Genomic DNA, 26,163 nt, shown 5'->3' on the forward strand with positions numbered 1-26,163 from the left:
AAATAAATGCGAGTATTGCATAAATATTCAGCATGATGTAGGCTGAATTACACTGATTCATGTTGTTTAGAAAGTTAACAAAAATAAGTTTGAATGAGATTTAAAAGTTTGACTTGAAGCAAGCCTTACAAATATAAAATAAGCGATAATAAGATCTGCACTCAGCTCTGATGCCCTTCAGTAAAGCACCTGACCTTGAAGAAGCTTATCGGAGGTGATTCACCCTCCGTCTCCAGAGATAAGGGGGATGTGGAATATATAATAAGACACTCCTGCAGCAAAGTGAAATATCCACTGTGAAATATCTTTATTTATGCACTAATGAAAGATGGACTTAGTCCAGTAAACACAATAACATGTTCATCATCATCACAGGGGATATGTACAAAACAACAAACGTTGCAGCACTGAAACCAGGAGTTTTTCCCCCTCTTTGGTCAAGAGGGCAATGTAAAAAACTAAGACTTCAGAATAAACAAGAGCTATTTTCTTTAAAAGAAGCTGTAACACCAAGTTGAATAACTGACTATAGTCATACAGATTGTTAATAAATGGCAAATTAGGTCAGTACCCAAGACATAATTTGGAGAATACTAATTTGACAGCATTAATTAGCACTTAGTGAGAGGTTAGTAATACGATGCTCCCTCTTTTGTGTTTTTTCTCAAAAACATTTTTTTAATTAACTAAAAACTTTTTAACATTTTACTGGAAAAATGGAAACTAACTTCACTCTTTATTAACAATTCTCTGTCGATGAGAGTATGGACCATACAGGTAAGAGTATTTTCGCTCTTTAGATATTTATTATAAATTTACTGATTTGGATCTTGCTCACTGTGTAGTATCATTACAGCATGTCCACGAATCATCATTCCCCACCTTTTAACATTAAATACTTTGCTGTTACATGACATTGTCATGCTTGTGTTACCTCAAACGTGGCAACTGATAGTTATTGCTTACAGCATCCAATCAATCTCAGAACAGCCACCATCTAACCATTAGATTATTATTTGCCATTTACTAACACTGTTGTGGTGAAATTCCAACTAGATTTTCAGTATATCCTTCAGTATATTCTTTGTACATCAAAATAAAACGCATGTTTTGTACACTTTGATTCACTTTGATAACTGTGTGCACATTGACTGGAATGATTGGTATGCTTTAATATGAACTGTTTAAATACAAAACAAAACTGAGTAATTCAGCATTGAATCTGGGATAATATACAGTTACCAGCTAATGCTAATTGGTGCACTGTAATGACGGGGCTGAACTTCAGGGAATCATACATACTTATTAGTGATCACTTAATCAACTAATGGACCGTCAAAGGCAGAGGAGTCAAGAATAGATCCAACCTGGCTTTCGTGTTCCGCTCCATGCAGATTTTAAGTTAAAACAAGACACCCAAAGAGCTCATATGTTTTTTTTACTTTCAAGGTAAGCATTTAAAACCTCAACCAAGTATCCCCCTGATGCCCTGCTTAATCTCAGCATTATAAAAAATACATGCTCCCTTCTGAAAAATCGGCAGTATTGAGCTGCAGTTGGATCGTGCAGATATATTAACACTGGTCTGATTTTTCTCTGCAGAGGCGTTTACTTATCGTAGCTGTCTTCATGTTCTCAGTAAGTACAACTATACAACAAATGCCACTAAACTCACACACACACACACACACACACACACACACACACACACACACACACACACACACACACACACACACACATATATACTGTATCTGATCAACTAGATAGAATGCACTTTGTCATGAAGTAACAATAAAACTCAATACTTTGACAAAACAAATTATTTTGTATTCCTACACAACATCAAATACAGTTTAAGGCAAAAATCAACAATTCTACAAGTAAAACAACCCAAAATTCAAAAACATACATCGAAAATATTTCTATTTACAATATTTGCTCATAGAAAAATATGTTCAACTTGCACAGATTTTTAAACATGACCACAATAAGACTCAATTCAACCTCAAGTGCACAAGACGGCATCTGATTTTATCACAAATCTATTGGTTCCAGGGCAGCTGTAATAAATGGACACAAGGGCATCCTGGTAGAACCGACAGGGATTGTGTCTATTATACAATTCTGCGAGCTACACAGCTAACATTGTATTGAAATATTGGGATTAAATATTTCAGAGAGAACTTGGTTTAATTTTTAGACTTTCAGATACAAGAATGAGACTCAGCACAGCACAATGTGTGCACTTATCAACTGAAGTGGCTGTGCCACGAGCATTTGTTGTGGTTGGCTGGAGCCACACATGTTGTCTCTAACTAACTCTAATCTGACATTGCCTAACAGCTGGGGGATGGCCAGCGGTTGTGGCCCATTTGTGTTCTGCAGTGACCTCTACTTGCAAAGCAGTTACAGACTTTATAAGTCAGTTAGTTAAACCAACGCACCATGTTTTTTGTTTGAATGTTTGAAAATAAGAGGACATATTTAAAGTTTTTTTTATTCAGATATAACAACTTCTATACATAATAATTTATATAATCTTGTCACTTTTAGCACTTATTACCATGATTACTAAGTCTGCATGTCTTGTATAGTTTGATGCTATCCAAAGTGAGAATGACACAGTGTAAATGATAAAACACGTTTGAGATAAAAGTTATTTTTCCATGTTCTTTGTCGTGTTACTTTTTAGTGACATGAAGAAGCAATGTTGAAATATTTAAGCAGCAAATATTTAACTAGTTAAAATTCTGAATTTGACTGCGAAGAGTGTGGAGGTATTTAAACCCTGAAAAAGTGCACTGCAACTATCAGTCAACTACCAATCAATACTTGCCATGCTAATTATGCTTTCACTGTAATGATTTAGGCAAACATGTTTTGATCACCTTTTCACGGCTGTGTCTATCAATCAGAAAACATTTTCGGTAAAATTAACACTTTTCTATGAACTATTTATTCAGTCGTTCAGTAGTTACAGTAACTAACAAGCAGTGACAAGAAGTACAAATACACCAAAATGCATCTCTTTGTTTCTGAAGCTCGAACTGCAGCTAAATCGAGAGCCACTGCTGTGTAGTGCAAATGCAACCTCGGGGGTCGAGCCGTGCACACCACAGTACTTCAGCGGCTGCGGACCAGGTCTGAGGCAGCTGTCAGGTGGCATGTTCTGCCTGACTGGTTGAAGGGGAGGGCGGTGGGGGATGGGGGTGGGGTTGAACTAGTACTAAGCCAACCACAACGTGAGGGGAAACATCCAACAGTGTGAATAAAATAGAGGCAGAGGCAGGAGTTCAGAGAGGTTGGGTGTTTGGCGCTCTGGATTGCAGAGATTGAACTGAAATGTCACAGTGATTCTGTGTCCAGAGGCCCACACTGGGATAATGTGTGTTGAGTATTTACATCAGTGGAGTCAGTGCAGAAGTCATTCAGCGTGACCACCTCTCAGCACAGCAGTCTGAATAGGACCGTGGTACGTGCAGCATCTGTTAATCAGCTGCTAAGGCTGGAAAAGGGTCATAATAGCTTCAAGGTAGCCACAATCATCGTTTTTCATCCTCTGGAGCATGTGTGTGTTCATAAATATGTGTGTACAGTAACACTTTTAATTACATTCTTAGGTTTGACAGTGAGACACAACTGAAGCTTGACACAAACGTTGACAAAAATTGCTGCCGTCCTCGGCAGCTGGTTCACATTTAAGAAGACCGAGTGACCTTTTCCACCAAGCAGGTCAGGAAAAGGACCGAACAGGTGGCGAAGTGTACAGGGCCAAGCAGGAGGTAAAGAACAGGAGGATCCAAAGTACACATAGAGTAGGCAGAGGTGACGCTGTTAAATGAGAGGAAGGAGAGTTAGAGTTTTACTGTAACGCAGTTCTAATTTCCCATTTGCACAACTCAAATTACACAGACAACATTTCTAAATCAATATATGAGTGGATTTCAAGCATTAACAGACATTGCAGTTGAGCTTGCATAATCATTATCATGGCCAGATCTCCATTCAGTTCTGCTAGGGAACTGCTGCTAATAATAGCACCCATTACTCTGGTTGCCACAGGAATATGTGGTATTGAGAAAAAGAGAACGATTATTCCCCCGTTGTTCATTTTTCCCTTATTTTGTGCTCTTAGACTTATTTATGCATTTAAATTCAAAATGGCTCTCTGACTAAAAACATGAAGACTGCAAGTCAGATCAGATACAGCACAGAACATCATTTAATCAAGGTGGACGCTTATTGACTTTGCTGGAGCTCAACAGAAGTGAACAAAATCAATCTGGGTTTGCGTCATGGCTTTGCAGAGCCTCGCGCTGTTAAGATTAACACACAATGCAGGGAAGTAAAAGGTGAAAACTTACATTATTCAATGAGGATTAATGTGACAGTAAATAAAACATTACTTCGCAGACGTAACATGAGGAGGCGTATTACAGCAGCCTGATCATAGGCTGTCTGAAAGAGCCTGCCTACAGTTAGAAAGTGTGTGAAAATGTTTGCTTTGCAGAACACACAACACTGATTTTCCATTTTGCACAAAATGACAGGGCCACAATTAACTCTCACAAAGTGATACAAAGAGACTGGCTTTAATCTACACTAAATAATAAAAATTGGGGGACCAATGCATGCCACTGTTGTGCTGCTGAACACTCGACTGATGTTCAGTTTTAGGTTGGACTAATGGTGCAAATATTGAACTCTTTCTGCTTTCAGATCTAACAATGTTTTTCTTAATGTTCTTCTCATGAACGTTTTAAAAAAACAACACTAATCTGCCAAGTACTCCTTTGTTGTGATTTGATAACACAGACAACTAAAATGCTGTATTTTGAAAAGCTTGGACACTGTGGAAAAACTCAAAATAAAAACAAAAATGCAATGATTTGTAAATGTCACAAACCGATACTGAATTTCGCAAAATAAATGTTTAAACTGAAATAAATTACTATATAAGAAACATAGTGGCTTGTTTTGAATTTGATGGAGCAACATATTGCAAAAAACATTTGGGTCCAGGCCATATTTGTCACTGTATAGCATTCCCTCTTCTTTTAACAACAGCCTGGGAACTGAGGAGACTACCTGCTGGTCTTTTAAGAGAGGAGCACTCTCCCAGTCTTATCCAATGTTAGATTACAGCTGCTCAACAGTTCTGGGCTTTGTTTGTCATATTTTCCTTTACATGATGCTCCAAATGTTTTCATTTGGTGAAAGGGCTGCACGGTCTTGCTGAAATATGCAAGGCCTTCCCTTAAAAAAGACATAGTCTGAAAGTTCCTGTTATTAAAAATTCAAAATGAGCTTTTATTTTTCTTATTTTGGGCGACCGTGGCTCAGGGGGTTGGGAATCGCATCTGTAACCGGAAGGTCGCCGGTTCGATCCCAGGGCTCTCTGTCCTGGTCGTTGTGTCCCTGGGCAAGACACTTTACCCTACCGCCTACTGGTGTTGGCCAGAGGGGCCGATGGCGCAATATGGCAGCCTCGCTTCTGTCAGTCTGCCCCAGGGCAGCTGTGGCTACAACTGTAGCTTGCCTCCACCAGTGTATGAATGTGAGAGTGAATGAATAGTGGTATTGTAAAGCGCTTTGGGTCCCTTGAAAAGCGCTATATAAATCCAATCCATTATTATTATTTTGTCAAATATGTTTTCTATGTTCTATTTTGAGATTTCCAAATTATTGCGCTCTTTTATTTACATTTTACACAGCGTTGCAACTTTTTCAGAATTGGGTTTGTATATCTGAGACAACAGAGTCGACCAACCCAGAGGTGAAAGGTTTTCTCTATGTCACGTATTATTCCAAATGTTCCCTATTCAAGATGGATAGGCTAACAGTTTTCCTTCTGTTTTTTCCTTTTGTTTACGTTATAAGGTGTATGAGAGTCTCATATGGCTTTATGAGATTTGTAAATCATTCCATTCTGTTTTTCTAGCTCTGGACGGATCAGTCTAAGAGACCTGTGCCTCATTTGTCTGTGTTATTTCTCAGACACACTCTGCTGCACCTAACCACTGCACGTTAGCAAGATTATGCATAATAATCCCTCAATTTCCTAAGAAAACTGTGTTTCCATTTCAGCAAATATGCATGGAATACTGAACCAAGTCTATAAAGGAAAGTCTATAATCTGCAAAGGGCAGTAATATACTACACAATATGGGGCAATAATTTGTTTTGTTCAACCTGTAGCTTGTCCAGGATATAACTCCTTATAATAGGTCTCAGAATCGTATATACTGTCCTATACTAGCAAAATTGCAAAAAACTATAAGAAAAAAGCAAACAACAAATTGCAATGTTATAACCTGGAATATGGAATAAGATGTCACCTTGGCCCTGGACACTAAGACCCCTTTGTTCTCCTCTTCTGTCCTCCAGCAATCCTTTCATCTCTTGTCTCTTGTCAGGGAGTTGTATCTCCGCGATGCATGGAGGCTCGTCCCCAAGCACCTTGTCCTTGCCCTTGCCCTCCTCCTCCTCCGCCTCCCCCACCACCATGATCCTTATCCGATTCTGGTTGGCTCTGGGCTCGCTCAGGCTTAGGGTTGGGTGTGCACGGGGGGTCAGGTTGTTGGACTGACATGGTCCTGCGCAGGTGGGTTCGTTTACACAGAAAGTCAGGCTTCGCTGAGAGACCGAATGAACCTTTCCTTAAGACCATGCGAACTGAAGGAGATTTCTTAGGTCTGGCTCTGTGCCCAAACTGAAGAGTGGAGAGGTGCGCTGCATAACCTTCGCTCAGGAACTACACATACCACACAGGCAAAGAGTTAGAAAATCTGACAAGGAGAAGTGAGAAGATCAAAGTACATAAATGTAAATTGAACTACCTGGCACTGATTTTGGTACTTCTTCGAAGGTCTGCCAACAATATAAATTTGTGAGGGGCTGAGGCCTAGCATGTTGTAAACAGAAATGTCCTTCATGGAGCCATAGGCAGAGTTGATCTTAATGTGACACTGGTGAAAGAGAAAATAACCAGTCACACACGTGTGACATTTTGATTCAGCACATCCCAAAGCTACAAAATTGTGAGTGAGAGAGTGAGAAAGATCTCACTGTACGGCTTGGACCAAAAGGTCTTATTTGCTGTATATGTTAATGCCTATGTTAATGTCAGGATTTACCTCCTGGATGAGGTTCCTGAGGAAGATGGTCTTTTGTCGCAGTGGGTCATGAACTAAGCCCTCAGAAAAAAAGATCATCCCGTGGGGGAAATTGTGCTGCGAGAGCCAGGACACCACACGCTGTTTCTGCATATCAGGACGGCCTGTGATGTAGATGATCAAATATCCCAAGTCCTGCCAATGCCTGGATGTGAATGCATAAAATCAAGCACACATCAAAGTGAATAATTGTATCATGGTGGTATTATCACAGAGAGGATGCGCATAAATCCTTAAAACACTGAGAGCTCCAACAAAGCACGCGTATTGACTACTGAATTTGTATTTTCCTGTGAACCCTTCCACCTTCTCAAGATTTACATGTAGACATACAACCACACGCATGTATAATCAAAAAGGGTAATCAGTTACCTGACCACATCGACAGCTCCAGGACGGACCTTGGGGTCGCTGCCCATGATTGACACACTGGCAGCAAAAGAGCCATCAATGCTGAACACAACACACTCCATGCCCCTTGGTAACACAGTCAGGTAGGCCTCTGCACTAGTCTGATCCCCCCTGTGGATTGAAAAAAGGAGAAACTACATATTAAAAAAAATGAGAACTTAGTTGTTACTCCCTTCAAGGCCACTATTTATGCAGCATTATCCAGCAAGGAGCTCATACTCCAACACAGAGCATAAATAAATGAAATCTTTCTCTTCTTTCTACATCTTATTTGATAATACAGCGCTTTGTAAAGGGAATGCCACATGGATGCTTACTTGACTACCATTTTAATGGGATATACTCCTAGGCCAAGCTTCTTGGTCTTAGGTATTGTGTATGTGACTCTGCCACTGCTGTTGGTCACCTCTGTGTCAAAGTGCACCCAGCGGCCCGACTGAGGCTGTGTCATGAGCAGGATATCCACCTGAGAGGGGCAGGGGTATAACACATGCGATTAATTGATTAATGCCAGCCTAACAAAGAAACGCACACGCATCAACATAAATCATATCGCTGTTTTTCACCTTTTCTCCAGTCAGAGTGACCATATCCAAGGGGCCATACATGAAGCGACCAACCAGAGTCTGGGGTCCATCCTCGGTGGCAATGACATCATTCACCCTGTGGTTTGCTGTGACGTTCTGCAGTTAGTGACAAGAACTACCTCCATTATTCAGGACACAAATGTAACACGTAAGCCTTTACGGCAACAACAGTTTGTCTCTGGCGCGCTACCCTGGAGTACATTTTATGACTCATGCTGAAATGTGATTAGAAGTAACAGAAAAAAGAATCAGTGTCAGAGTTCAAATTAAAAAATTTAAAGGATATTATTGCATAAAAAATATATCTAAATGGGGTGAGAGCTCATTCCACCAGGGGGATGGCAACCTCATGGGCTCTTTTTAAAGAGGTGCCTGTAGCTGATATTTGTGCGGCAGCTAGTTGGGCATCACCGCACACTTTTGTGCGGTTTTATCGGTTGGACGTTACAGCCCCTTCGGTGGCTCATGCTGTCCTTTCTGCTGGGTCTACCACTCACTAAGGATGTGGTGGTCTGATTCCGGTTCGGTGGCTGCTCTGTGGGGCGTGTATATATGTCCCATACTTATGTGTTGTACCGAGTGAATCGACTGAAAGGGAACGAATAGTTATGTCTATAACTTCTGTTCCCTGAAGGAGAGGAATGAGGTACAACACAAGGTGGCCCCACTGAGCAGTTTGGCTCGGTGAAGAGCGGCTATCGAACTGAGGGATGACTGTGATGACAGCGGCTACTTGTGCAGGCGGGGCCGTGCGCTTGTCATCACACGTCATCTGCCTTAAAGGCGTGATTAAAGGTTTCTTCAGCCAGGACACGCGAGGGCGTGATATCCCATACTTATGTGTTGTATCTCGTTCCTCTCCTTCAGGGAACAGAAGTTATAGACATAACTATTCGTTTTTCAAGGTTTGTGCTGTATCTAAGGGAACGTCTTCTGTGGATTTAAGATTTCTTGATTCTCTGTCATGTAATCTGAGATGACTCCACAAGAGTCAGTCTGCCTCATCATTTGTTGCAGGACACCTTGCTCCACCTGTAGCTGAGGATTTCTTTATGATTAAGGGTTTATTGTCCGGGGATATGATTAAGCTCTGCAAAGTGAATTTATGAACAGATGCCTTCCTGATGGTAATGTATAATGTATAAGAAACAGAACATCTAAAGCACCTGAACTATTGTGAACGTCCACCAAAATCAGTCGTCACTTTTGTCTGTACATGGCCTGTCTTTACAAGCCTTTGAGACAAACACAATCAGAGGGAATGAGATGAAAAATAACCATAAATTTCCTGCTTTCATGCCCTGTTTTTCCAAATTTCCAAGTCCAGCCAAATACTGCTGAAGAGTGCACTGTGGGACCTTACAGAAAAGCATGCTAACTCCCTATTAAGCTTCCTTGTCATGTTCTATTCTCCATATTGCACTATTCAGTGAGTACCTCCAAGTGTGCCAGCAGTGGAACACTAATCCCTAAATCTCTTCTTGCTGAGATGGTTGCATTTTAATAGCATATTATGAGCGCGCTAATGTATAATTCACAGACTCTGTTGTGGGTCACCATGACAGAAACTGTAATTTTCCCTCCCTAACGTCTCTGTCATTTCTGCAACCTCAACGTTATACTGAAGAATTTTTTTTTTTTTTTTTTTTTTTTTTTTTTGGCCTGTCCCGTTTGGCTCTTTTGCCATCAGAATTGTTGTCTAAAGGCAAAGAAAGATGCCCAACGGATTTACTTTACCAAACTGACCATCCCAGCCTTGCCGTAATGGTCCATTTGATTCACCTTTTATTGTTTATTTTATTTTCACTTGCTGAATACGGGACAGACTTGACTGGGGGAAAGAAGGGGAGAAAGAAAGAGGGAAAGAGAAACAGCTGAGAAGAGGGACGGGGGAGAAGGGCAAAAGACAAAAACCAACAGAACGGGCAGAGAAAAAAAAAATGCATATATCGATCACCTGGATCACCTGTTGAGAAAGAAAAAAGAAAGCAAGCAGAAGAGAACAAGAGTAATAGAATAAACAACATCACAATGATATATGGGAATATGACAGTAAATACTAAATGTTAAACATTATTGTGCAGCACATAAGATCAACAGAACACAGTGTGCTTTGAGGTAGGAGCCAAAAAGGGTGTAGTTTGTGGGTGTGATCACCCGTGTGTACACCTGTGAGCATGGACGCGCTTGTTTTTTGTTTTTTAAAAGGTTCCTTCATGTAATAATCTGCTAGAGGGTGTGGGGGGGCCACAGCCCCGTCCTCCAGGGCGTGAAGCAGGTGTGGAGGAGATCAAAACTCCAGACATCCAGAGGCCCCCAGAACACAAGAGACCAAGGAAGACCAACAGAGGGGCAGCTGCGCCACTGTCCCGGAAAGAGCTGAGGAGAGTCCCAGATGAGGGCTCACTCAGCAGCCGCGGAGCAGAAGCCAGGGGGAGTTGCAGTGACGCGCCCGTGAGCTCCGCCGGCAGCCAGCCGTGCCTGAGTGACCGAGCCCCAGGCCGAGAGGCCGGGGGCACCCCACCTCCGAAGTGGCCCGAGCGAGCCCCAGGCTCCAGGCCCCGATAAGCGGCCGCCAAGGAGTGAGCCGGTGTGTACCTGGACGCCCATCCCCGGACACAAAGAACCACCAACGCACCGATGTCTGAGGGGGTCCGCCACTGGCAGGGGAAGTGGTGGTAGGGGGAGATAGGCCTCCAAACCTTGGAGGGCCTGAGATGTCCCCAGAGAGGTGGCGCCTGACACCCAACCTGACATATAGACACAGACATACAGGCACACACAGATACAAACATCCATTCCCACCCTCATGCTCTCATATGCACTTACTCCACACTCAACCAACGTGGAGACAGACATAAAGAGACGTTGTACACACGATCACACTCCCCAAGCGTACTCTACAAACCGGGTCTAGGTGCCCCCGCCCCTGGAGGGGGGAACTGCACCCAGACCCAGGTGGTGTTTCCCTTTTCCCTGCGGTGGGGGGAGGCAGACCGCCCCTACTCCGCAGCAGCAGGAAGGCTCCACACTCCAGACCGCAGTCGGACGGCCAACTCCTCCTCCTAGTCCTAGCCCCCCTGCTCCAGCAGGTCGCAGAGAATGGGGGTGAGAGAAGACTCCAAACCTCCCTCCACCCGCTCATTGTAATGTTGATGCATGTGTGTTCTAAGGTGCATTTAAAACCCAGGAGGGCTTGGAGCTACCTGCCAGAGAGCAGCAGGTAAGCGCATGGTCCCTCCTGCTAGCCCTCAATGTCTACGTGTATTTAAAATTGAGAGGTGGGCAACGATGCCAGGGGTGGGGTGTACACCCTGATGGTACTTTGGACTCCGTGTATCGTGCCCACCCCCAAGATCCTATATGTATGTGTAATGAGAGTGTGAGTAATGTGAATGTCTAAGTTGTGGGATAAAATTGAGGCAGAGGCAGCCAGAAGGGGACAGAGGGGGGGGGGGGGGGGGGGGGGGGGGTAGCCTCCTCTGCACCCTGGTGACATACCCCTACTCCAAGGCCCTGCATGTGTGGGTGGTTGTGGTGGAGCGGGAAGGGGGAGGCAGCTGGAGATGGGGAGGGAAGGAAGGGAGGGGCAAGTGACCCCTCCCTGGGGCCAGCTCCCCCGCTGACCCCAGTAGGCACCCCCATACTCCGCGACCCGCCAGGGAAAGGGGGCCCAGGCCCATCCAGACCGGGCCCAGTGCAGCAGCGCCGCCTGGCCCCACAGAGCCCGGGACAGTCCACCCAACCCCACCACAGAGAAAACTGCACCCACCCCACCATCCACTCATCTTCCAGACTACATAAGACAATAAACACCCAGGCTGAGATCTTCCTCCACCTCTCCTGTATCTCCCCCTCCTGCAGAGGGAGCTCCTGAGGAGAGGAAAGCTCCTGCAAGATGTGACAATCTCCCCCACCAGTTGAAGAGCCCCCCAGGTGGCTCGACGCACCGGCGGCACCCTGCTCCAGGGCTGGGCCCCCATGCACCCACCCGCCCACAACCCCGGCAACACACCAACCAGGACCCAAGCCCCCGAGGCCCGGTCCGGGTCCCAGCCCAGAGACGGAGCGCCCCCAGAACCTCACGCCCATCCCGGACCCACCCAGGGGCAGCCAGGCTACCAGGTCAGTAACCCACGTCCGTCAGCACAGACCCTCCCCTAGCCCCGCTGCACGCAGCCGCGAGGAAACAGTCACCTGAGAGCCAACAGAGCCCCTAACCGGACATGACCGCTACCCCGGGTTGAGCCCCCCAAGGAAGATGCCTCCGGGGAACCCCCCGATGCCCTAAGCCTGTCCCTACCCCCACACCAATCACAACAGTGAAGGCGGGACCAAACTATGACCCCCCACCCCCACTAGGTGATGGAGCTGATCAAAGGAGCCCAGAGCAATTGATCTGATGTGGTGGCAGAGGCTGTATCAAGACTAATGTAATCTAATAGATAATTTCTATATTGGTTAGAATTAAGATTATTTTTATTTTTCCAGTTCATGAGGACTGTTTTCTTGGCTATGCATAGGGCAGTGAAAACCATATGGGCGATATTCTTTTCTGAAGTGACATTATCTAAGCTGCCCAGTAGACACACTAAGGGGGAAGTTGGAATGTTACATTTCAGACACTTCGATAAGTCTTCACATATCTCGCGCCAAAACTTCTGAACTGGTGGACAGAACCAAAGAGCGTGGATATAATTGTCCGGTGAATTGGTTTGGCAGTGTGAGCAGTTGTTGGTAGACGAAAAGCCCATCTTGAACATCCGATGACCTGTATAGTGCACTCTATGTAATATTTTGTATTGAATTAATTGAAGACTGGGATTTCTAATTAGATGAAAGGTTTTTAAGCAAATCTGAGACCAGAAGTTTAGGTCTAAGTTAACTGATAAATCCGCTTCCCATTTTGCAATAGGAAGTGATATTGCTTCATCTGTTTTAGAAAGCATTCTGTATATTTTGGATAGTAATTTGGGGGGTTTAAGAGTAAGAAATTGAACCACACTTGGTGGTGTTTGTAGTTCAACTTGACCCGGTTTAAATTTCTTTTTTACTATGGATTTAATTTGTTGATATTCTAAAAATCTTTTCTTGTTGATCCCATATTGTGTAACTAGTCCGTCAAATGAAATAAATTCTGTTCCTTCTAGTATATGTTCTAAATATTTGATTCCTTTATCACTCCAATCTGAAAAGTTTATCATATTATTGTTTTGTAATATGTCAGGGTTGTTCCAGATAGGTGTACGTTTGCATGGGATTAATGAAGACGCCGTCAATTTTAGAAACTCCCACCATGCTGTCAGAGAAGAGCTGATGTTGATGCTTTTAAAGCATTCATGTCGTTGGATGTATACTGAAGAATTTTAACAGCATACAGTGCAAGTTTTATCAGCCTCACGAAGCTAGTATTTCAATTTTGGATTTATGTTTGTACACTGTAACAATAATTGATCAAAATAAATTATCAAAGGGGCCAACTTCTATAAATAAAATATCACAGGTGTACAGCCACACGCGCAAACAAAAGCAGCAGCAACGATAAATTTATTAACTCAATCGTTGTTTACTGGGGTTGTTTCATCAGGATTAAGAGGCTTAGATGACATTTCATTTACTTGAAAATGTTCTGTTGTTTATTGACAACACTCAGTGAAAGATAATGGAGCATCTGCACATGACAAATACAGCTAAATGCTAATGTGATCAACCATGTTGTTGTTGTGCTTTACCGTCTCACCACATCGGCTAATGATAATTGATTTAAAGGATGTGACATCTAACAACGAAGTTCAATGTTTCCAGCTGCTATCCCGCATTAGCTTTGTCAACAGTTAATTGTCTGCCAGCAAGAGGCGTCACTTACTCATCCTGTGATGGCAATGCAGAGAGAGAACATGTAAATATATATGTGCATACCTGTGCGTGTACATGCACCAGCATACAGTTTAACAAGATCCCAGCCTGCAGCTATGTGACTTGAGTGCATCACATGGCTCAGCATAGATTTATTTTTTGTGTCATGAACTCTGTGTGATATATGTATAAACAATACGAACAAGCAACTTGTGGCTAATGACACCATCAACTTACAGACAAAACTATGGAGGACACGAGTTAGTGAGTCAGACACCTGCCTGTTAAAGAGCAACACACGAGAAGCAACACACGAAACAACTGCCACAGTAGTGGTCCCTCTCCAGCTGTGACAAAGGCCTCTTACCACAGCAAGAAACCTTTGAAATAGTTGCCAAATCTCTCCAAATAGCATCGCCCTGCAACAGATCATCTGGCTGTGCCCGGACTGAATCGGCATGGGGCTGCTTTAAATCTACACGTACCGACTCGTATCCAGGACGGGGGCAACTGCTTTGAGCACTAACATAAGAATCACATCACTTAGCTGAGGTGAGGCATGAACAAGTCGACACCGAGAAAAAGAAAACCTTCAAACTCAAATATAGTTATGTTTCCATGGCTATTCGGTTCTATTTATAGCCACATGAAAAGCAAGCAGGCACTAATTTTGTGTTTTTAGAAAAGGGATAGCAATGTGACCTTGATTATTCTACTCGGCAGGGTTCAGGAACATCGAGCAATTGTACGCGTCTGCCTGCATCAGTGATTCAAGGTGAATGTGTGGGAGTATTTTAAGATTTTTCCAGCTTCAGATCATTCATGGAGGCCAAAGACTTAACTACTACAGCTTCAGCCGTCTGTAATACCCGTATTTTAACCCTGATTAAGTGCATGTTACAAATTAGGGAAAGATGACTGAAATCAGATTTTGTCTACTTAGAACTTTTACACCCTTTTTGTGTCACTTCATCTGCATCTTGCAATCGAACCCAGTTGTTGCAAACAAAGGCATTTAATTTTTCTTTTTTAATTTGGATCAACATGCCATCGTTGGTCCATGCCTTAAAGGCACAGCCAATCTCTTAACCACCAGATTTCTGGCTGGCAAACCTGAGGCTCATCACCTAATCAACCCTGCAGTATATATACACTAGCTCGCAGATTGTTCGTTCAATTGTTGTGGTAGAGAGGAGCCTTTCTCGTTTCCCAAACTCTTGCTCTGATCGCTAGTTTGCTAACCTGCTATCTTTGCGCCCTAGGTTTCCTGTGTGAGCCAGCCAAACCTGTGTCAACTCTGTCTGCTGATTGATTCGAAAGCTTGCCAACCCTGCCTGCCACTCTACATGTCTACAGTCTTTGCCAGTGTCAGCCACAGCTGAAAAAGCCTTTTAACTAGACTCTAGGATCATCTTTTTAGTCAGCCAATTCTTGATTCCCAAAACACTGAACATCACGTTAATCTGGTATTAAGTTATATACATCCAAAAAAAGGGGAATTTTAATTTTTTACCCTTAGTTTGACATGTGTCCTCCTTCTAAGCCACTTCTCACGGGGACCAGAGGGTGAGAAAGGAGCCGAGTCCAAGTTGTCTGCTTCCTTTGCCTTTATGCAGTCACATCGCATGAGCTGTTAATGAATACAAAAATATTTAAAATAAGAACAGGCATTTCCATAAGATAACACAGGTTTGTTTAACAGTAATGCCACTACTGTGATGGTGGCATTACTGTTAGCTGATATACTGACGAACAGTGCATCTAAAGCCTTAAAAGAGGTTCATCGTGTTTCTAATTCACAGTTTTGTAGAGAATTACTGCATATTGCTTGACTGAGGCTCTGCTTATCATTTTTGACCAGGTGGCCTAAACATCAAGAGAGAGTTTCCATAAAGACAGCAACAGAAAGTCTGACAAATGACTTTTCACACAACTTTTACATTCTGTTACAAATCGTAAATATTCTGCAGCACAAATGATGCTGTACGCCAAGGTTTATTAAATTCCTAATGACTTCAATAGAGCTTTGTTTACTTTGTGCATCTCTAAATCGTCTCCACTGTCTCACAAAGGCAACACACAGCAGATCGAGCCAACACGAAAAGATTTCTTTTCCCTATGGAAGCTCTGCTTTCTAATCATCTGTTTTAAAAGAGTGCCAGTGTTTCTAGAAGTTTTTCATAAGAAATAATGTGATTAAAAAGATGTTTTTCAAATGTATTTACTGGCATAGTGTTCATTGGTGTCTGAGGAGTTACAGATTCTCCTTATCCTTGTTATCATAGGTTAAAGCTGAACTGCCCATAATATTTTTATGGGCAGTTCAGTGGGCAAAATGTGGCATAAACCTTGTCAAGGTTCATTGCTTAATTCCAGCTTTACTGCTAGAAATATATACTGCCAGCATGTTAAGACTCTCCTGACCAAATGATGGGTCCGTATGACTAATTAAAGTTGAGGATGGTAATATGGAAATGACTACAGCTGAGCCTAAGCTGAGAACATATTTGCAGACTTTTGAAATCCTAACCAAAGAGTTGGCAGCACGCATACATTTTCAAACTTTTGTAGATTTCAGTCATACGCTTATTGAATTTATTTATAAAGCAGACTAAACCACAAAATCAGACATGTCCATGTTTTTGTCATATCAAAGAGCAAGCTTGATAAAAGGGTTTCAGTTTGTCAGAGGCTCAGCTGTGATGGGTCAGATGAATCCTGAACAGCTTCACATAAGATCAAGCACGTCAAGTGTAACTTTGCCTTGTTTTGCACATCATGTGTGTGTGTGCATGTGTGTAAAAGAGTCCTTTAGAGAGTCCTATTTCATGATTTCATGCTGACAGCTGAAAAGTTAGGCAGCATCTACAACATATGCTGAACAGAGTTTCATGTCTGGACAAAAATGTGAAGTTTGACTGGTTGTGGTTGTTGTGGACTTTTGGAATCAGATCAAACTCAAATGGCTGAGTTCCTCACATGCCATCCATTCAATTACAGTGAAGCATGCTCCCATTTACAGTACAGCTGAACCTTTTTCTTCATCTCTGCTAGTCTGAGCGTGAACGATTCTCTGCGTTCTGAATTAGCCTTGTGATAGACAGGTGACCTCTCCAGGGTGCAGCCCTCCTCTTGGCCTGTTACAGCCGGGATAGTATTCAGGCGATCCACGTGACCCTGAATTGGATGAGTGGTTAAGAAAACGGATGGATGGACTATCTCCTAGTGTGACAAATAGGTCAAGTCATTGTATGCTCTTTGAATTACACATTGTATGAAATGTTTTACATTAATAAACTCTTTCTCTTTTGTCCTGTTATGTAGAGAACAGGACAGTTTATTGTTTTAAGCACACTGCATGAAATGCCAGTGCATGAGTCTAAAAACGCCACAGTTTATTCTTATAATGTTAAGATACACTGTTTCCAACTTGACACCTCTGCTCATTATCTCCATGTCCTACCTCCCACACCTTTATCGTTGTTTTTGTTGCTATATTGAACTGCTTTAGAGAGCTGAACTTGTTTTTGGTCTATCTCTCAGAAAGAGTCCAGTGGATGACGCTTTTAGATATTTAAATACAGTTAGGTAAAAAGAAAGTACAGCCTCTGTCATTTTACATATTATGATATAATACAACCACAATTCCAAAAAAGAGTCGCGAATAAAAACAGAATGCAATGATTTGAAAAGGAACTGGCAGCAATTTACCATCTAATTTCCTTTGGAAACAGTAAGTGTGTACATAGACAGAACGAGGATGGATAGGTGGATGTGTTTGTATTTTTAAAAAATGATGGTGGTTCTTTATTTATATAGGCAATAGGCAATTTATATTTCATCATTTGCAGGGAATGAGTGAAAATAAGATTGAAAATATCATCAGAAGTTCAAAGAATCCAACGAAAACAAAAAGCATACCTCATCTAGTGATCATGTCCACATCAAAGCTGTGATTAAGGGTATAAGTGAGCTGCAGGATTTAGTTAGTCTTCAATTTGAGCTGCAAAAACAGCCATTTTCGAGAACACTAGTTTATTAAATATGCTGTGGAGAAAACAATACTGTTATTAGTAAGGCTCTCTCACCTGCTGAAGAACAAAAGCTGCCACGTCAGTGGACTCCCAGTAGGAGGCGTGAAAAAGGTGAGGCAGAGCCACTGTTGGAAACGCAGTCAGCACATCAGGGCAGTACAGAGCATAGTCCAGCCTCTTGGAGCCCCACCAACTACTGGAAACTGAAACATAAACACACATCCTCATACTTAGATGGGGGAACTGAGGTCACTTTAAAAGCTGTGAAAGCTCATCAACTTGAATTAATCTCCAGAAGACAAATGGAAGACGACGGCGTGGCCTTTCTGTCTCTTTGTTTTCCTCCCACTCACTGTTAGCGATGGTGTTTCCAAGTTGGCCCATGGAGCAAATCGACATTTCACTTTCCACACTGGTCACACTGGCTCTACGCCCCCCCTCTTCTCCTCCTCCTTCAGTGTCGGTCTCAGAGGACTGCTGCGAAGTCGGCCCTCCGTGAGTTTGCTCACCTTCCAAAAACACATTTGGATGACTTTGGATACTGTCTGCTATAGAGGGAGGGGGGAAAGGGGAAATACAAGAACAAATGGAGAGGGAAGAAGAAAGGAAATGCTTTGATTACAACAATTGACTGGTCTGAATCTTTAAATCAATGCTGCTATTTGCCTAATAAGCCAGGTTCTCGCTGTGTATTGACTTGCTTTGCATTTTATAAAGCAAAACCAAAGACAAGCACTATGTATAAGTGTGATAACAGACGAAAAGCTTGTTCCACACTTTGTGGGTTTGAATCAATTTATTAGACTGTATTTGGCATTAGCTTTGGGAGCCAGAAAGCATCTTGCTCTTGGTTCCTGCGGACAAGTAGAATAATTTATCAGGTTGAGTTCCTTGTTTCCCCCAGCAAGGCTCTACACTGCATTTTCCTATTTGTTCTGTCTTAATACTGAAGATCCCAGAGACCTCGTTTCACTAGACATCCCAAACATAACAGTTTTCTCTCACAGACCCTAAAAGAAAAAGCATCATATGATTATTAATTCAGACAGCAGAGAGGCAAAGGCCTATCAGCTCTGTTCATTAGCACATTTATCTTAACAGCTATAAAAGATTCAGGACAAAAGGAGATTGACGCTGAATGTAACAGAGCTTCTACCTGAGAATATTCTCTGACAAGCTGAACAACAGCAGCAAAAGAAAAACAGCTAAAGGCTCATCTCTTTGTTTGAGAATGCTCCCTTGATGTTTTCTGCTTTGACCTATACTATAAAACTTTTTTATCTCTTGAGAGTAATGATTATCCTATTACCGAAGCCATTTTTTTATGAAAGTAGAATGGCAACTACAAACCCACCATTACATCTCTATCTCTCTTTCTCTCCTGAGAGCAAATGCTAATCAGAACACATCGTGTCTGGGCTGGTCTTTGATCGGCGCTTCGGATACAGCATACCCTTCACAGTTTCTTCTATCAGTTTACTTCTACTTGTGCCAAACATAAACATTAACATTACAGATAAACATCTGTGGACATTGTGGATGCCTGCCTCTATTCAGTATCTTCAAATGGCCGTGATGTGTCAAAGTCATTATCCAGAATTTTCAGTTTGTTTCACAGCTTGTTATGCTCACGTTAGCCCTTTCTCTGCTGTTGGATGGCTATAAATATGCCAGCAGATGAAGTCCCATGTTGCCTGTTTGGTTTGAGAAGGATGAGCAACTGCAGCAGAATACAGATTAACTGCGGCTCTCAGAAACATGGGGGAGAATCAGCTGTGGTTAACGAATCCCCGCAGTCGAGGCAAAGAATAGTCCACATTCGGTCTGTTAGGAAGATGATGAAGAAATCTGACACATACTCTGTACTTATCAGTGCCGGGCATCTGATTGCCAAATTTTCTGTGTCACAGGTCTGTGTTATGTGAATATATGTGGGAAGAAAAGACATTTCTAGATGAGAAGGGAAAAATGTAACTGTTCAGTATTTTAGGGGTGTTTTAAATGAAGTCTACCAGTTTAAAATATAACTTCAATGTTGTGTTACATAAACACATTTGTGTGGTGATGAGCATGTGGGGTCCTGGATTTGTTTGAAAATGCAGTCTTTTAACAGATAACTACTCAAATCTTTGCAGTTCGCATTACTGGACATTGTTTTTACTTATGGCAATTTTTTTTTTAAGGATATGTACTGGGGATGACACAACGATTCAAAAACAGGATTGTTATCTAACACCCGATTCTATCTAGGACCACAACGAGTGGGATTTAATCTTTAGTTTGCTGTGGAGAGCAATCTTTCATTATCGGTCCCCAACTGAGTAAAAACTGCAAAACAAAAACGCCTAAATGTCACAGTCCTATGGTTCTGTTCTTTTGTTCTTTTTCTTGTGAACTCGTGTTTGAGTTTCATTGTTATTCCAGTTTTTGTATTTTGATTGCTGATTCGAGTTCTTTTTCAGTATCGCTCTTTGTTTTCGAGTCCCAGCTTTTGTTTATCATTTATACAGGGAGTGCAGAATTATTAGGCAAATGAGTATTTTGTCCACATCATCCTCTTCATGCATGTTGTCTTACTCCAAGCTGTATAGGGGCAGGGGCAGGGATAGCTCATTAGGTAGAGTGGTGGCCCCATGATCGGAAGGTCGGGGGTTCGACTCCACTGAACGGCTACCCTGAGGTACCCCTGAGCAAGGTACCGTCCCTACACACTGCTCCCCGGGCGCTGCATTGGTGGCTGCCCACTGCTTCACTGGGTGAATGGGTTAAATGCAGAGGAACTATTTCCCTATGGGGACTAACACACACACTTTATAGGCTCGAAAGCCTACTACCAATTAAGCATATTAGGTGATGTGCATCTCTGTAATGAGAAGGGGTGTGGTCTAATGACATCAACACCCTATATCAGGTGTGCATAATTATTAGGCAACGTCCTTTCCTTTGGCAAAATGGGTCAAAAGAAGGACTTGACAGGCTCAGAAAAGTCAAAAATAGTGAGATATCTTGCAGAGGGATGCAGCAGTCTCAAAATTGCAAAGCTTCTGAAGCATGAGCATCGACCAATCAAGCGTTTCATTCAAAATAGTCAACAGGGTCGCAAGAAGCGTGTGGAAAAACCAAGGTGCAAAATAACTGCCCATGAACTGAGAAAAGTCAAGCGTGCAGCTGCCAAGATGCCACTTGCCACCAGTTTGGCCATATTTCAGAGCTGCAACATCACTGGAGTGCCCAAAAGCACAAGGTGTGCAATACTCAGAGACATGGCCAAGGTAAGAAAGGCTGAAAGACGACCACCACTGAACAAGACACACAAGCTGAAACGTCAAGACTGGGCCAAGAAATATCTCAAGACTGGTTTTTCTAAGGTTTTATGGACTGATGAAATGAGAGTGAGTCTTGATGGGCCAGATGGATGGGCCCGTGGCTGGATTGGTAAAGGGCAGAGAGCTCCAGTCCGACTCAGACGCCAGCAAGGTGGAGGTGGAGTACTGGTTTGGGCTGGTATCATCAAAGATGAGCTTGTGGGGCCTTTTCGGGTTGAGGATGGAGTCAAGCTCAACTCCCAGTTCTACTGCCAGTTTCTGGAAGACACCTTCTTCAAGCAGTGGTACAGGAAGAAGTCTGCATCCTTCAAGAAAAACATGATTTCCATGCAGGACAATGCTCCATCACACGCGTCCAAGTACTCCACAGCGTGGCTGGCAAGAAAGGGTATAAAAGAAGAAAAACTAATGACATGGCCACCTTGTTCACCTGATCTGAACCCCATTGAGAACCTGTGGTCCATCATCAAATGTGAGATTTACAAGGAGGGAAAACAGTACACCTCTCTGAACAGTGTCTGGGAGGCTGTGGTTGCTGCTGCACGCAATGTTGATGGTGAACAGATCACAACACTGACAGAATCCATGGATGGCAGGCTTTTGAGTGTCCTTGCAGAGAAAGGTGGCTATATTGGTCGCTGATTTGTTTTTGTTTTGTTTTTGAATGTCAGAAATGTATATTTGTGAATGTGGAGATGTTATATTGGTTTCACTGGTAAAAATAAGTAATTGAAATGGGTATATATTTGTTTTTTGTTAAGTTGCCTAATAATTATGCACAGTAATAGTCACCTGCACACACAGATATCCCCCTAAAATAGCTCAAACTAAAAACTACTTCCACAAACATTCAGCTTTGATATTAATGAGTTTTTTGGGTTCATTGAGAACATGGTTATTGTTCAATAATAAAATTATTCCTCAAAAATACAACTTGCCTAATAATTCTGCACTCCCTATATAGGTTTTATTCCCGTCTTCAGTTCATCTTATTCCAACTAGAGTTTCATTTTTTATCGATTTTTGTTGTTATTTTATGGTAGAGCCTATGAAGTTAAATGAATTGCAAAATGTGAGCGCTTGTAGAATAAATGTGAGAACCTGTAGGGAAAAAAAACACACATATTTACTAGGGGTGCAACGATACACAAAATTCACGGTTCGGTTCGGTTCGGTTCGATACTTTGGTGTCACGGTTCGATATTTTTTCGATACAAAAAAAATGTTCATGCCTTTTTAATTTGTTATTTATTAAAATTATAAATATATATTTTAACTCAAAAGTACAGTTTTTAAATGTAATGTTGCTGAAACAAAAGTAATTAAAAAATAAATATATCTCAGGGCTCGCAAAATGTCAAAATCCCCGGTAGCCCTTCGGGCAGGGACTCTTCAGTTTTTGGTAGCCCAAAATAAATTTAAGTAGCCCGAATAACAAAGAGAGCAATTTTTTGATTGATGTTTTGTTTCCTTTACAATATTATACATTAAAGTAGAATATTGTAAAGGAAACAAAACATTAATCAAAAAATTGTTGAAAAACAAATTACAACATTGTATAAAAATTACAATCATCAACTCAAATACTTGGTTCTAATTGAACAGAAATTTCTATGAACTTGTAAGAACTGTGTAGGACATGAATCAGTCTGTGTCAGATCCTGAATTTGAAATTTCCACTGAAGTCACGGGTAAGAGGCAAGTGGAACCAAGATCTAGGCCATTTATTTTTTGAAGTTTGCAAAGACTGCTAAATTTTGCCAGTGGTAGTTCACTCTTTGCAACATAGTACGCTGTTCTAAACCGATTTTTCAGGTTTATTTTTAGTATCCATCCATCCATCCATCCAATTGGTGTTTGTTCTGGGAAAGATATTGCAGACTGACCAATAATGCATTTCTTGCATTTCTCATGGGTTCTAATGGGGGCCTTTCTTAAAATTACTGGTCCCAGTAACAAAGGCGCTTGTCGACTCAGAAATCGAGAGAAAACCAACAACACACCAAGCAGAACATTATGTTATTTACACGGGTGCACATAAGTGGTCCGCATGTGCGCATTCGCTGTCAAAATAAAAGACGCGCACCAGATCAGAAGTTGCAACGCGCGTTTGCGTCCATATAAAAAGCACTGTTTTTGTCCGCTAGAGTGGGATTTTCACGGCACATTCCGCACCACATCTCTGTGTGTTCATCATTTGTTTGAAGCCAGCTCACCTCCTGCAACCACTTTTCCGAGAATACGTGCTTCTTTTGTGGTTCGGACTCCTTCTGACATTTTTTTGGAGGTGGAGGAACACCAAAGTAACTGCTTAAAGGAGCTTCTTCGACATCTTTAAGAGTTCTAAACAACTTTCTGTCCTCCTCCAGAAAATGTTATGTATGCAAACACGCGTTGCAACTTCATATCTTGTGCGCGTTTTTTGGGGGGGGTTTGACAGCGAATGCGCACCTGTGGACCACTTATGTGCAGCCCTGGTTATATAGCTCGTCATATTGCAGCCGCAGAAATTCTTTTGTCCATGAAACCATAAAGCTGCACTTTCTTTTTGCCTTATAGTCTGATTTGTCATAACTTTTCCGTTTTGTGGTAAGCTTTTCTTTGGCTGTCACTTCTTCACCCTGACCTGTCTTATTTGGCTCAGCAGAACTAAAATATATATCCTGCTGCTTTTACACACACACACATAACGGTCAGGGATTCTCTGCACGATCAACCTCTCATATGTTTAAGCTTGCTGCGGGAGATTTCACTTGTCATGTTTGCATAGTAAGCTAACGATTGATAAGACGATGTCAGAGGAATTGGTGCGCAAATTATCATCACTCACCAATCAGTGCTGTCGCTCTCTATACACAGTTCCCGTGATTGCAAAGTGAAAGCAAAAAACAAGCGCAAATTCAAACGCGATTTCAATATGTCACATATTGACAGTGGCTCACCGATGCCAATGACATAATTACCCAGCTACATTTCCGAAAGAATGCAAAAGCATTGACATATATTTTTCCTTCCTACAATAGTCCGATGGGCAGGGCAGAGATAGATTTTGGTAGCCCAACTGGAAAAATCGCTAGCCCCGGGACGTCAGGCTAGCGATTTTGCAAGCCCTGTATCTGATTGAGGAATCAGTCATCTTTGGAAAAGAGAGTTTATTACAGAGAAATGGCTCTTTCCAAAATAAAAGCTATATTATACGCTTCTTCTGGGCTATATTCTCAGCAGCATATTAAACATATCAGGTCCCCATAAGGAGAATCATGTGCTAACGGCTGTCTAAATGACTCGGGTAAAGTTTGTAGCATGCATGCTTGTTGTTTTTGTCTGCTTCCACTTGTCTTTGCACTAGGATGATGTCGGCGTAAATGTGCAGTCATATTTGTTGTATTCCCACTAGTGCTGTCAGCGTCTCGCTTTCCAAAATAAAAGCTATACTATACGCTTCTTCTGGGCTATATTCTCAGCAGCATATTGTAGCGGGTCAGGGCTGTTCGGGGTTCGGTTTGTACAGTTATGTTTTGTTTATGTTGCCATAGTGAAGGGTGACGCCCTCTCACTGCGACGGTTTGTCCTTCCGGGGTCAGAGGGCGCCCTGTGTGTTGTTGTTGTTGCTGTGCGGTTGCCGCGCTGAGCAGTTAGCTTGCGGCAGTGTTCTTCTGCAGATGTCAATAAACGGCTGTGCTCCCTGGCTTGCTCACGGGAAGCAAGACCAAACGATACCTCCGTCTCCTCCTTGTCTGAGCTCGCCACATTGGTGTCAGAAGTGGGATGATGGTGGCACCCCATGTTCTGACCCGAGTGACTTTTCCCCCACCGGTCGTGCCCGGCCGGTGCGCCAAAAGAAGGCACCTGGACATTTGCAGGACTTTGTGTGGGGTACTGGGGTCGTAGGGGACGACTGACCCCTTAGGTGGGGGCTATGTAGCGGGTCAGGGCTGTTCGGGGTTCGGTTTGTACAGTTATGTTTTGTTTATGTTGCCATAGTGACGGGTGACGCCCTCTCGCTGCGACGGTTTGTCCTTCCGGGGTCAGAGGGCGCCCTGTGTGTTGTTGTTGTTGCTGCTGTGCTGTTGCCGCGCTGAGCAGTTAGCTAGCGGCAGTGTTCTTCTGCAGATGTCAATAAACGGCTGTGCTCCCTGGCAAGCTCATGGGAAGCAAGACCAAACGATACCTCCGTCTCCTCCTTGTCTGAGCTCGCCACATTGGTGTCAGAAGTGGGATGATGGTGGCACCCCATGTTCTGACCCGAGTGACTTTTCCCCCGCCGGTCGTGACCGGCCGGTGCGCCAAAAGAAGGCACCTGGACATTTGCAGGACTTTGTGTGGGGTACTGGGGTCGTAGGGGACGACTGACCCCTTAGGTGGGGGCTAAGTAGCTGGTCAGGGCTGTTCGGGGTTCGGTTTGTACAGTTATGTTTTGTTTATGTTGCCATAGTGACGGGTGACGCCCTCTCGCTGCGACGGTGTGTCCTTCCGGGGTCAGAGGGCGCCCTGTGTGTTGTTGTTACTGTGCGGTTGCCGCGCTGAGCAGTTAGCTAGCGGCAGCGTTCTTCTGCAGATGTCAATAAACGGCTGTGCTCCCTGGCTACCTCACAGGAAGGAAGACCAAACGACACCTCCGTCTCCTCCTTGCCTGAGCTCGCCACAATATTAAACATATCAGGTCCCCATAAGGAGAATCATGTGCTAACGGCTGTCTAAATGACTCGGGTAAAGTTTGTAGCATGCATGCTTGTTGTTTTTGTCTGCTTCCACTTGTCTTTGCACTAGG

General features: G+C 42.9%; 1 protein-coding gene across 3 annotated transcripts in view; it reads right to left on the minus strand.

Annotated features, from left to right (window-relative positions):
• Positions 1–290: 290 nt before the first annotated feature.
• Positions 291–26,163, minus strand: part of pitpnm3 (PITPNM family member 3) — a 162,033-nt gene continuing 136,160 nt past the window's right edge. For 2 of the 3 annotated variants that reach the window (XM_004558176.5, XM_023152911.3), the window contains exons 11-20: positions 18,420–18,614; positions 18,121–18,269; positions 15,546–15,662; positions 8,156–8,272; positions 7,907–8,055; positions 7,551–7,700; positions 7,140–7,323; positions 6,843–6,971; positions 6,342–6,757; positions 291–3,834 (exon numbers count right to left, since the gene is read on the minus strand). In XM_004558176.5, coding sequence (XP_004558233.1) covers positions 6,416–6,757; positions 6,843–6,971; positions 7,140–7,323; positions 7,551–7,700; positions 7,907–8,055; positions 8,156–8,272; positions 15,546–15,662; positions 18,121–18,269; positions 18,420–18,614 — 1,532 coding nt within the window. In that variant the 3' untranslated portion in view covers positions 291–3,834; positions 6,342–6,415. The remainder of the gene's footprint in view (positions 3,835–6,341; positions 6,758–6,842; positions 6,972–7,139; positions 7,324–7,550; positions 7,701–7,906; positions 8,056–8,155; positions 8,273–15,545; positions 15,663–18,120; positions 18,270–18,419; positions 18,615–26,163) is intronic. The other variant, XM_023152912.3, reaches the window with a different exon arrangement.

The sequence above is a fragment of the Maylandia zebra genome, linkage group LG14 (assembly GCF_041146795.1).
Source record: "Maylandia zebra isolate NMK-2024a linkage group LG14, Mzebra_GT3a, whole genome shotgun sequence".
Lineage (NCBI taxonomy): Eukaryota > Metazoa > Chordata > Actinopteri > Cichliformes > Cichlidae > Maylandia > Maylandia zebra.